Below are 12,338 nucleotides of genomic sequence, written 5' to 3'. Positions count from 1 at the left end.
TCAATTGTATTTGTTGAGCACTTACTGTGTGCAGAGCACTGTACTAAGCGCTTGGGAGTATAATACAAAAGTGTTCGTGGACATGCTCTTTGCCCTCTCCCCCTCGTCCCCCTCTCCATCCCCCCATCTTACCTCCTTCCCTTCCCCACAGCACCTGTATATATGTATATATGTTTGTACATATTTATTACTCTATTTATTTATTTTACTTGTACATATCTATTCTATTTATTTTATTTTGTTAGTATGTTTGGTTTTGTTCTCCGTCTCCCCCTTTTAGACTGTGAGCCCACTGTTGGGTAGGGACTGTCTCTATATGTTGCCAACTTGGACTTCCCAAGCGCTTAGTACAGTGCTCTGCACACAGTAAGCGCTCAATAAATACGATTGATTGATTGATTCTATTTATTTTATTTTGTTAGTATGTTTGGCTTTGTTCTCCATCTCCCCCTTTTAGACTGTGAGCCCACTGTTGGGTAGGGACCGTCTCTATATGTTGCCAACTTGTACTTCCCAAGCGCTTAGTACAGTGCTCTGCACACAGTAAGCGCTCAATAAATACGATCGATTGATTGATTGATTACTCAATTTCTATCCCAGTCAACTGTACCACACATCCATTTCAACTTTAAAGCAACGGGTGTCTTTGTAGCACTAGCTCTGGAATTGAGGTGCTGGAGAGCTCGTGGGAGCCATGGAGAAATAAGGAAACAATTTAAAAGTCAGTGAAGTGAGAGGAGCAGTAGTGAGGGAAAACTAAGGAAGGTGAGGGGAAAGAGGAGAGGCTGAGTGGGATATCTGATCTCTACAGAGAATCACCAAGGAAGGTTAATGTGTCCATTTTATTTCCAATTAAATACAAGCCAGCTACTTTATTTTGGAACATCTCTGATGTCATAATTTGTTGTGTGTAGGGAATGCGTCTGTTTGTTGTTATATAGTACTCTCCCTAGCACTTAGTACAGTGCTTTGCACTGTAAGTGCTTCATAAATACAATTGAATGAATGAATTATATTAATGAATCTATAATACTCATGTGCAATTGACTGGCTAAATTATTCTGGGTGATTTAGTATTGAGACTGTGAATATCACATAGGATTGGGACTGTGTCTAACTCGATTCGCTTGTATCCTACGCAGTGCTTAGGACAGTGCCCGGCACATCATCATCATCATCAATCGTATTTATTGAGCGCTTACTGTGTGCAGAGCACTGTACTAAGCACTTGGGAAGTACAAGTTGGCAGCATATAGAGACAGTCCCTACCCAACAGTGGGCTCACAGTCTAAAAGGTGGGTTCACAGTCTAAAAGACATAATAACCACTTAACAAATACCATCATTATTACGATTATTACTACAAATAGGATACCCGGTCTTGGTTCAAGAACCGATGCCCCATTTCAAAGGCTGCTCCTGAGAAAATTTAAGACAGTTTCTAGAAGCCAATTGACACATCATTTCAAGTACTTCCTTTATGTAAACTATGCATAGACGTACGTAACCCGGGGGAAGTGAAATATTAAAAAAGGAAGGGATTAAGACAGGAATAAATTGGGAGGGGAGGTGGGATGGTGTGATCTTGGGCAAGTCACTTCTGTGTGCCTCAGTTACTTCATCTGTAAAATGGGGATTAAGACTGTGAGCCCCACGTGGGCCCTGATTACCTTGTATCTACCCCAGAGCTCAGAACAAGGCCTGGAACATAGTAATCGCTTAACAAATAGCATCATTATTATTTTTATTATTATTATTACATGTGGACATTTGCTATTCACCCCACCCCCATCCCCACAGCACTTGGGTACCTACCTTCAAATTATACATTATAAATTATTTATTTCTATTAATGTTTGTCTCCCTCTCTAGACTATAAGCTCGTCAAAGGCAGAGAACACGTCTGCTAATTCTGTTGTACCGTACTCTTCCATGGGCTTAGAACAGTGCTCTGCTCATAGCAAGTGCTCAATAAATACCACTGATTGATTAATTGACCACATCCGCACCAAGAAAGCATGAAGATGGTAGGTTCGAAACAAAAACAGCTTTTCCACAGTGCTCCACACACAGTAAGCACTCAATAAATACCACTGATCGATTGATTCCCAAGGCAGGCAGCAAGTGTATGGAATTCATTCCCCGAGAATTTGTGCAGGCTTAGAATTTGTATAGATTCAGGGGAGTTTGGTGTATTTGAAAAGACAAACATCACATACTGATGTTTGTATAGATTTTGTATAGATTCAATAGAATTTAATTTATAAATATTAATTATAAATCATATTATAATATAATTATAAATTATTATAAATATAATCTATAATTTGTATAGATTCAGGGGAGTTTGGTGTATTTGAAAAGACAAACATCCCATACTGATGTTTGTATAGATTTTGTATAGATTCAATATCATTTAATTTATAAATATAAATTATAAATCATATTATAATTATAAATTCTTATAAATATAATCTATAATTTGTATAGATTCAGGGGAGTTTGGTGTATTTGAAAAGACAAACATCACATACTGATGTTTGTATAGATTTTGTATAGATTCAATATAATTTAATTTAAAAATATAAATTATAAATCATATTATAATTATAAATTATTATAAATATAATCTATAATTTGTATAGATTCAGGGGAGTTTGGTGTATTTGAAAAGACAAACATCACATACTGATGTTTGCATAGATTTTGTATAGATTCAATAGAATTTAATTTATAAGTATAAATTATAAATCATATTATAATATAATTATAAATTATTATAAATATAATCTATAATTTGTATAGATTCAGGGGAGTTTGGTGCATTTGAAAAGACAAACATCACATACTGATGTCTTTATAGATTTTGTATAGATTCAATATCATTTAATTTATAAGTATAAATTATAAATCATATTATAATATAATTATAAATTATTATAAATATAATCTATAATTTGTATAGATTCAGGGGAGTTTGGTGTATTTGAAAAGACAAACATCACATACTGATGTTTGTATAGATTTTGTATAGATTCAATAGAATTTAATTGATAAATATAAATTATAATATAATTATTAATTATAAATATAATCTATAATTTGTATAGATTCAGGGGAGTTTGGTGTATTTGAAAAGACAAACATCACATACTGATGTTTGTATAGATTTTGTATAGATTCAATAGAATTTAATTTATAAGTATAAATTATAAATTATAATTATAAATTATAAATATAATCTATAATTTGTATAGATTCAGGGGAGTTTGGTGTATTTGAAAAGCCCAACATCACATACTGATGTTACTGGAGGGAAAGCTACTGCAGAGGGGAGACGTTCATTGGCAGCAATCAATCAATCATTGGTATTTTTTGAGTGCGGTGTCCTAGCACTGTACTGAACGTTTACCCTCTAAAACACTTGGCACGAGGTAAGCAGGGCAACCATTACATAGTTCCTGCAAGTATCGCGTTTGTTGGTTTCCCCAAGTAGTCTGCCGCTGTTGGAGACAGTATTCTCATCTGGAAGAAGCATTCATCCGAGCCAATAGTCTGGTATTTCTTATGAAAGAAAAAGGGAGAGAGGCTTTTATCTTTTCTGCACTTCTGAAGGGGATATTCTCTGGAAACTTCATTAAAAGAGCTCGGGTCATTAGGTGCTAATAAAGCGGAGCTTTCCAGTAAGAACCCATTTCTCATACCACTTCGCCTCTCAGCGAAGATTACTAACGAGGATGTGATACAGTCCTCTTTTAGTTTGTGTTTATAGTGTTCAAAGTGCTTTTCAATTATGCATGAACTTCTAATGCTTTAAAAACATTTTCCTGCGGCAAATTCGTCATTTTTCCTAGATTAAAATGGCAATTAATTACATTTCATCGGCTTGTTCCTCTATCCACTTCCAGTATTCCAGGATCAGTGATCCAAACTTTTCATCTTCCTTGGACCTCCCCAAAGCAATGAATCATTGACTCCAAGGGTCTCTAGAGCCCTGAGTAATAATAAATATAATAGCGATATGTATTAAGCACTTATCGTGTGGCAAGCACTGCACTAAACACTGGGTTAAATAATCATCAGATCAGAAAAATTCCCTGTCCCACCTCGGGTTCACAGGCTAAATGAGGAGGAGGAGCACGGCCTAGTGGAAAGTGAATTATCTCAGAGTCAGAGGATCTGGATTCTAATCTTGGCTCTGCCAATTGCTTGCTGTGTGACCTTCGGCAAGTCACTTAACTTCTCTGTGCCTTAGTTTCCTCAACTGTAAAATGGGGATTCAATACCCGTTCTCCCTCCTACTCAAGACTGTTGAGCCCACTGTGGGACAGGGGCTGTGTTTGACCTAATTAACTTGCACCTACCCCAGTTCTTAGAACAATGTTCGACACACAGTAAGCACAAGTACCATGAAAACAAACAAAAACAGGTATCTAATCCCCATTTTAGAGCTGAGGAAACTGAGGAACAGAGAAGTTAAGTAACTAGCGCAAGGTTGCACAGCAGACATATGGCAGAGTGGGAAAAGGACTCAGTTCTTCTGAGTCCCAAACTTGTGCTCTTTCGACTAGGCTACGGAGTCTGTATCTTTAGAAAATGTGTTTGTTGTTGGGCCATTTTTATTTTACATGATAATTTTCTCCACTTTTTGGCTTTTAGCAAATACCATTTTGTCTCTCTTTGGAGTGGTCAGTGTTGAGGAATTTCCCCTACCATTAACAGTCCATTATACACTGAGTCTGGCTTCCTACCATCTGGTATTCAATCTTATTTACTGAGTGCTTACTGTGTGCAGAGCACTGTATAAGGTGCTTGGGAAAATACCAATATTGGGACAATAAACGCACTCGCTGCTGGTCCAGTGAAGCAGACGAGGCAGTGCGGTACTAAAGGTCTTCTAGTGTTTTGATCCTTCGGGTGTCCTCTAACTCAGCTTTGTTCTCAATATGAACTCCTCGCCTGAAAATTACACCTATTAACATTTTTATGAAGTTCCTTTATGGACTGTAACTGCATATTTCATTTAATTTGAAGTTCCTCATTTTACTCCCGTTTTCTGCATTCTCTGGCCAAATAAAATGTCCTACCGAATCCGTCTGCAAGATCATGACAAGCCGGATCATGCTGATCTCAGTAGATTTTAATAAGATTAAGAATGAAGTCAAGGAAATAGTTGATAAGCCCATCTTCCACTGAAAATTCACTTTAACTCCACTGCGCATACTAACACTACTTGACATACCCAACTTATAATAATAATCATAATGAGGGTATTTGTTAAGTGCTATGTGCAAAGCACTGTTCTAACCGCTGGGGAGGTTACAAAGTGATCAGGATGTCCCACGGGGAGGCTGACTGTTTTAATCCCCATTTTACAGATGAGGTAACTGAGGCACAGAGAAGTTAAGTGACTTGCCCAAAGTCACACAGCGGACAGTTGGCGGAGCCAGGATTGGAACCCGTGACCTCTGACTCCAAAGCCCGGGCTCTTTCCACTGAGCCACGCTGCTTCTTATCTTACCCAAGCTCGCTTTTCTTCAATCAATGGTATTTATTGAGCGCTTACTGTGTGCAGAGCACTGAACTAACTGCTTGGGAGAGACTTTGTAGACACGTTCTCCCCCTTTTAGACTGTGAGCCCACTATCGGGTAGGGACTGTCTCTATGTGATGCCAATTTGTACTTCCCAAGCGCTTAGTACAGTGCTCTGCACATAGTAAGCGCTCAATAAATACGATTGATTGTTCCCTGCTTTTTGATGCTCAAATCCTTACCCACAACTACATCCTCTCCGCTGAGTTCAAATCTTGCACCTCTGGTGAACTTGCACTTCCAGACTACATTTCCTCTGCTCCTCCGATTGTGCCGACGACGGTAATACAGGAACCAGGTCAAAGTCGCCTGCCATTCAATTATTGAATCTTCAGTTTGTGCACAGGCCCCCGTACTAAGCGCTTGGGAGAGTACAGTATAGAAGAGTTACATCACAAATTCATCCTCTACTGTAACTCTGCCTTCTATTTTGCCACTCCCCACATTGACTATTTCGGACTTTCAACTCCCTCCTCAAACTCCTAATATCGCCCTTTCCCCTTCTGGACTGCGAGCCCGTCGTTGGGTAGGGACCGTCTCTATATGTCGCCAACTTGTACTTCCCAAGCGCTTAGTACAGTGCTCTGCACAAAGTAAGCGCTCAATAAATATGACTGAATGAAAGAATGACTATTTCCCTTCTTTTATTAATGGCATTTGTTAAGCACTCACTGTGCGTCAAGCACGGCTCTAAACACAAATTAATCAGACTGGACACAGTCCCTGTCTCAAATGGGGCTCACAGCCCAAGTAGGTGGGAGAGTTGATATCCCCATTTTACGTTAGAGGAAAATGAGGCAGATAAGTGAAGTGACTTGCCCACAGCGGAGAGGTGGCAGAGCCGAGATTAGAATACAGGTCCTCTGTCTCCCAGGCCTGAGCTTTTTCGGCTAGGCCATGCTGATTATTCAATTCTATTACCTCGATGACTACTTCACCAACAAAACGAACTCTCAGGTGTAAATTTCCCCAAATCTCCCATTCAGTTCTCCACCCTTCACATTTTTAGACTGTGAGCCCACTGTTGGGTCGGGACTGTCTCTATACGTTGCCAATTTGTACTTCCCAAGCGCTTAGTACAGTGCTCTGCACATAGTAAGAACTCAATAAATACGATTGATGATGATGATTTACCTCTCAAGACATCTTCCATCTGCTTTGAAAATTACCCCCTCTGCCTACACCTCCTGTCCCACACCTTCACCCTTTATAAAAATATCTTCATCCACTTTTCTTCCCTCCCCAACTGCTCTCCGCAGCCACTCCCAGGTACGGGTGAGTCGAGGACCTGATGGCATCTTGTCTCCTGTTGTCAAACATCTCCAATCTGATAGACAGTGTTTCCAGTAAAAAAAAGACCAAGGTAGCGTTTCTCAAGAGCGGAGGGTGTGGAAGCGGGATCGCAGGGGGTCAATGAGGCGGAGAGGAAGTGAAGGCGGTGGAACAAGTCACTTGAGGAGTTTGGAAAGAAAGGGTAGAAGGAAGATGGAGCGACAGATTTGAAAAGGAGGGAGATCTCTCCTTGAGGAACAGCCGGGAAGGATGGGAGAGCCGAAGAGAAGGCGGGGGGAAGGTGGAATTGGCCACGTTGGGGGAGAGTTTGAGGTGATCACAACTGGTGATTTTTCAATTTTAGCGATGAAAGAGGTGGTACAGCCATCAGGGGCAGGTGATGAACGAAGCATTTAGACCCGGAGGGTTTACGGAGCGAGTTAAAAGTCCGAAACAGCAAGAGTCGAAAGTGAGCAAGACGCTCCTGGAGGAAGGTTCAGCTCTCCTATCCACCGTACCACGCTCTTCCCTCCAACAGACATCTCAATACTTTTTCTATGGAACAAAAGCAATTCAGGTCAAATTTAAAAAAGTATCAATTTAATATTAAACATGACACTTAGAAAAATGATACACATCTAGACAATTCATCAGACCATAAAAAGGCATTCCGTTTTAGATGACTTTTTTTTTTTGAGTTCCCAGATACCGACAACTGCCAAACAGGAGCTGCCACGTAAACATACACCAGACCCAAGAATCGGTTATATTTTTAGAGTTATATTAAATACCCTTTTATCATGCAGAGGAACTGTTAAATATAAATGTGAGCCACATAAGTGTATGTACTTTTCATTAGTGTTTGTAGGGAATTATTTAGAGGCAGGTCTCCCTCATTTCTGGTTGAGAGCTAGAGTCTGAGGTAATTTAGACAGTTTCTAAATGATGATTGCATTTTTAATTGAACTTGTTTGGACTTTGTTTTAAATGAAGTTGAAAAACAATAGAATTAAGTCCAGAAGCTCTTGTAACCCCTTAACTTGAGTACCAATTTCAGAGGAAATTTCAGAGGAGGTTGGAATTTAGTAACTGCTGGTCTATGATGCCCAACTAGTTATGAGAATTTAAAAAAAAAAATCACGACAGGAAACAACCCCTTTTTCTCACCTAGAAGTTTCACTAATGTTGCCACCACGGAACATTATCGTATTTTGAAGTTTCTTAATAAAATATTCTAGGCTTAGCGCAAATGCACCCTTTCTCCCCCAAACCCAAACTAACCCCCAAAATGATTGTAATTGGGGTGTTTTATTGATAAACAGTTAATAATGATACTACTCTATTCAAAATGCTGGAATTCTGCCACCCTAAGGAAATGCTGTTCGTTTAAAGATGAGCTTAATTTTCTAATAAATACATTTCCTAAACTTTGAAATTCAAGAGAGAAACACCCCGAATGTCTCACAGATTAACTCATTTTATCATAGCGGATCCACTCAAAGACTCTTATAAGTGACGTAAGGTAAGTATACAAAGCATTTTGTCAGCTCAGTGATATTATTTACATGAAAACGCCTCACTGTACAGCAGTTTTACCATTAAAACCATGCTGAAGTGATGAATATTGAAAGCCCGCTCATGAAAAAGGGAACAGACATCTTGCGAAATGTTAGTGGAAACATTTTTAAGAGATTCAGTAGTCATAATAGTTAATAAAAATCGCACGTGCTATGACAAGGTATCAAACAATAGGACTTAGTGCTTAGAAAGAAACCAGAAGTCACAGTCTCTCAACTAAACAGAACTAAATACAGTAGAACGAAAATGAGGGGTTTCGCTATAAAACTCCCCATGAGTTATTTTGAAACACACACACACACAAACCCCCGCACACACAAAATCCTCATTTTAATGAGTAAGACCAAATAAATTTTCCTTAGGAGGATATTTTACCGTCACAATGAAGTTGAAGGCTTCAACAAAATAGCACTGCCTGGAACCCGAATATGGCTTACTGCGGCATGCCTGCATTTTTCAGGACCTAACATACTGAAGCAAATAAACCCCCTCCCACCAAAATCAACACAAAAATAACAACTGGGTGGCCTACAATTGTCAAAAATAGATACATTTTCCAAAGACAGAAACATTTTAGAAAAGCACCATTGGAAATGTACGCATCAGCTATTAGAAAAAATAGCCTTGTACTGCAAACTGAAAGACAATCGTACAGTTAGGAAAATATATGCTGAAATGCAACTATATTCACATTCTATACATTCCCTGTGTTTAAAAATTTTGTTTCACTATATATTTCTTTTGAGATGGAAAGAAATGAAAAATCAATTTCCATTGCACAAAGTTAGGACATTTTTTTTTTTGGTACCTTTTGATTACTGGTGATGCAAAGAAAAAAAGGTTTTTAATGCAGAGTCATAGTCAGGTAAGCATAAATTTAAGAAGCTGATAAAAAAATAATGTCAAAGAATAAAATAAGCAGAGCATTTGAGTTGCCCCAAAGGATCTTTGGACCAGCTCAATGTTTGCCTGCTTGCTACCAGATATATTTAATGCTTTAAAGAACGCAATTCCTCCACCCTTATACGCTTCTCCAATACCCAAAATATCCCATGCCCACACACTGAAATCATACATAAAATCTGGTAACTTGGATCTCTCAATCTGTAAGAAGTGGCATAATAAAGGCTAAGTTTTACCGTGCTCTTTCCATCTTTTGAAAGCCCCAGGCCACCAGGCCAATTTGAAAGGACAGTAAGCAAGAGATCAAAAGTTATTTCCCATTTCATTGTTTACACGGTCAAGAGCATGATTATTCACCGTTTAAAATCCGTTCAATTTCCTCTAGTCTCTTCAAAGCAGCAACTCTTTTCTTTTCAATGTCTTTGATTTCTTTTGTGGATTTTTTTTTTAATCTCTTTATCCGGATTTTTTTCCAATTGTTGCTTCGGTTTCGACACTTGTCCTCGCTTAGTACTGCTACTCATTGTTTGGGTGGCTTTGTGCTCCTTCCTCCTTTTCAAGTCTTCTAATGTGGTTTTTTTGCCCTCTCCCACACCTGCCGTCTCTCCTGCCGAAAGCACGGATTCCTCTGGAGTAGTCAAGGACGATATCTTGCTCCTCACAATACTCAGATGCCTTTGGATATATTCCTCGTGTGGTGCTAGGGCAAGGGTCTCAATGAGGCATTTTTCCGCTTTCAGTAGGTCCCTCTCCTCAAAATAGACGACACAGAGGTTGTGCTTTCCCTGGACGTTGTTGGGATCCATTTCCAGGATTTTCTCAAAACATTTTTTGGCTCCGCTTATATCTTTCTTCTGATTCATCAGAATGTCTCCCTTTAAAATGAGCCCTTTGGCATGATCGGGATAATACTGAAGGAGTTCTTCTAGGACCGGCAAGGCCAGCAACTCCTTTGCCGTCTGAGAATAAAGGAGGGCCAGGTTAAACAATGCACTTCGGAAACCTTTTTGCAACTTGATGGCTTTTTTCATCCAAGCCTCTGCTTCGGAATCCTTCTTGTCATCCATCGCGAGCATCCCCAGATTGAAGTACCCATTCGCGTCATGGGGTTCTTCTTTTATGTAGCTAAGGAGTCTCTTTTTAGCCTCAGGTCTGAGTTTAGCATCACCTAAAGAGGCAAAACGGAGACCGAGGGAAATCCTTAATTAGACAAGGAGCAGCAGGGAAAACCACTTAGCCATGTACTTCTCGATCTTCTAAGTACAGTTGTCTTTGGACTTGAAGATGTTTAAGATGCTGGCTGTTGATTGTATCACAATGATTAATCTTGTGAAAACACATAAACACTGGATAAATCCTGGTTTAGGGTTTAGGAATGAAAATGTGAAAGCTTGGATGATACTGTATAATAATAATAATTATTATTATTATGATGATAATAATAGTGGTATTTGTTAAGCCCCCACTACGTTCCAAGCACTCTACTCGGCACTGGGATAGATACAACATAATCAGGTTCCATACACGGCTCCCGGGAGAACAGGTTTTGAAGCCTCATTCCGCAGACGAGGGAACTAAATCAATCAGAGCTATTTATCGAGCACTTACTCTGTTGGGAGAGGACAATACAACAGAATTAGCAGGCGCTTTCCCTGACCATAACAAACTGAAGTGACTTGCCCAAGGTCGCACGGCGGGTAAGTGGACGAGCCAGGATTAGAACCCAGGTCCTCTGTCTTCCAGGCTCGTGCTCTTCCCACTGGGCCATGCTGCTTCCGTAATGGCTCAGTCATTCTTTTGGCACTAATGGATGTCTGAGCCCATTACTGGGTAGGGATCGTCTCTATCTGTTGCCGAATTGTACTTTCCAAGTGCTTAGTACAGTGCTCTGCACACAGTAAGCGCTCGTCCACTGTTGGGTAGGGACTGTCTCTATATGTTGCCAATTTGTACTTCCCAAGCGCTTAGTACAGTGCTCTGGACATAGTAAGCGCTCAATAAATACGACTGATGATGATGATGAGTAAATACAACTGAATGTGGGTGCAGTGAGGTACGGGAGGTGATCTGGGTAACTGTCTTTGAACATTTCCGTCATCAGGTCCCCCAGTATAAGCCAGATGAAAAACATGAATGCACAGAGAGAACTGCTAAGGTTAACAGGCCCACCTATGTCTACTTCAGTTCTTTAAAAGGAGGAAAACAAAAAAAAACAACAACAGGGAATCCTTCAGGCACAAAATGAAATGGAGGGACCCGTTTTATAGACGACATACCTGATTCTTGCATTAGGAGGGCAGAATTGAATAATGCCAATTTGTGCTTGGGACTCAGTTCTAAGGCTCGGTTGAAGTTCTGCAGTGCTTCAGGTGGATCTTTGAGTTCGATGTAAACGATTGCCAAGTTGTACCACAGGTCAGCGTTGTTTCTGTCCAGCTCTAGGGCCCTAAGGTAGGCTTCTTTCGCTTTCTCGGGCCTGTTCATTTTTAAAAGCAATTCTCCTCTGTAGAGAAACCAAGCCGAGGCTCACATTTCAGTATTCTCTTTCATGTTACAAACATTAATTCTGAGCAAGCTGATTCAATTTAATTTCTCCCCATGACCCAGGTCCTCTGACCCTGGGATCCGTGACCTATGTGCTAGGCCACACTGCGCCCGCTGTTGGGTAGGGACTTTCTCTATATGTTGCCAACTTGTACTTCCCAAGCGCTTAGTACAGTGCTCTGCACACAGTAAGCGCTCAATAAATACGATTGATTGATTGGATACCGTCGGTGGACAGCAGCTCCTGCATAAGACACTAGGGCTTGTGACTCCTGGGCTCCCAGCTGGATGTATTCTGCAGGTTCTCTGAATAATAATAATAATAATAATGGCATTTTTTTAAGCGCTTACTACGTGCACAGCACTGTTCTAAGCGCTGGGGGGATACAAGGTGATTAGGTTGTCCCAGGTGGGGCTCACGGACTTAATCCCCATTTTACAGATGAGGTA

The 12,338-nt window shown here is 40.0% G+C and overlaps 1 protein-coding gene across 1 annotated transcript in view; it reads right to left on the bottom strand.

Moving 5' to 3' along the window:
- Nucleotides 1-7,441: 7,441 nt before the first annotated feature.
- Nucleotides 7,442-12,338, bottom strand: part of TMTC3 (transmembrane O-mannosyltransferase targeting cadherins 3) — a 45,196-nt gene continuing 40,299 nt past the window's right edge. Inside the window, 3 exon segments of the mRNA XM_038756226.1 lie at nt 7,442-9,795; nt 9,797-10,512; nt 11,621-11,847. Coding sequence (XP_038612154.1) covers nt 9,694-9,795; nt 9,797-10,512; nt 11,621-11,847 — 1,045 coding nt within the window. The 3' untranslated portion in view covers nt 7,442-9,693.

This window comes from Tachyglossus aculeatus, chromosome 14, assembly GCF_015852505.1.
Source record: "Tachyglossus aculeatus isolate mTacAcu1 chromosome 14, mTacAcu1.pri, whole genome shotgun sequence".
NCBI classification, from domain to species: Eukaryota; Metazoa; Chordata; class Mammalia; order Monotremata; family Tachyglossidae; genus Tachyglossus; species Tachyglossus aculeatus.
This window is presented reverse-complemented; position numbering and strand designations above follow the sequence as displayed.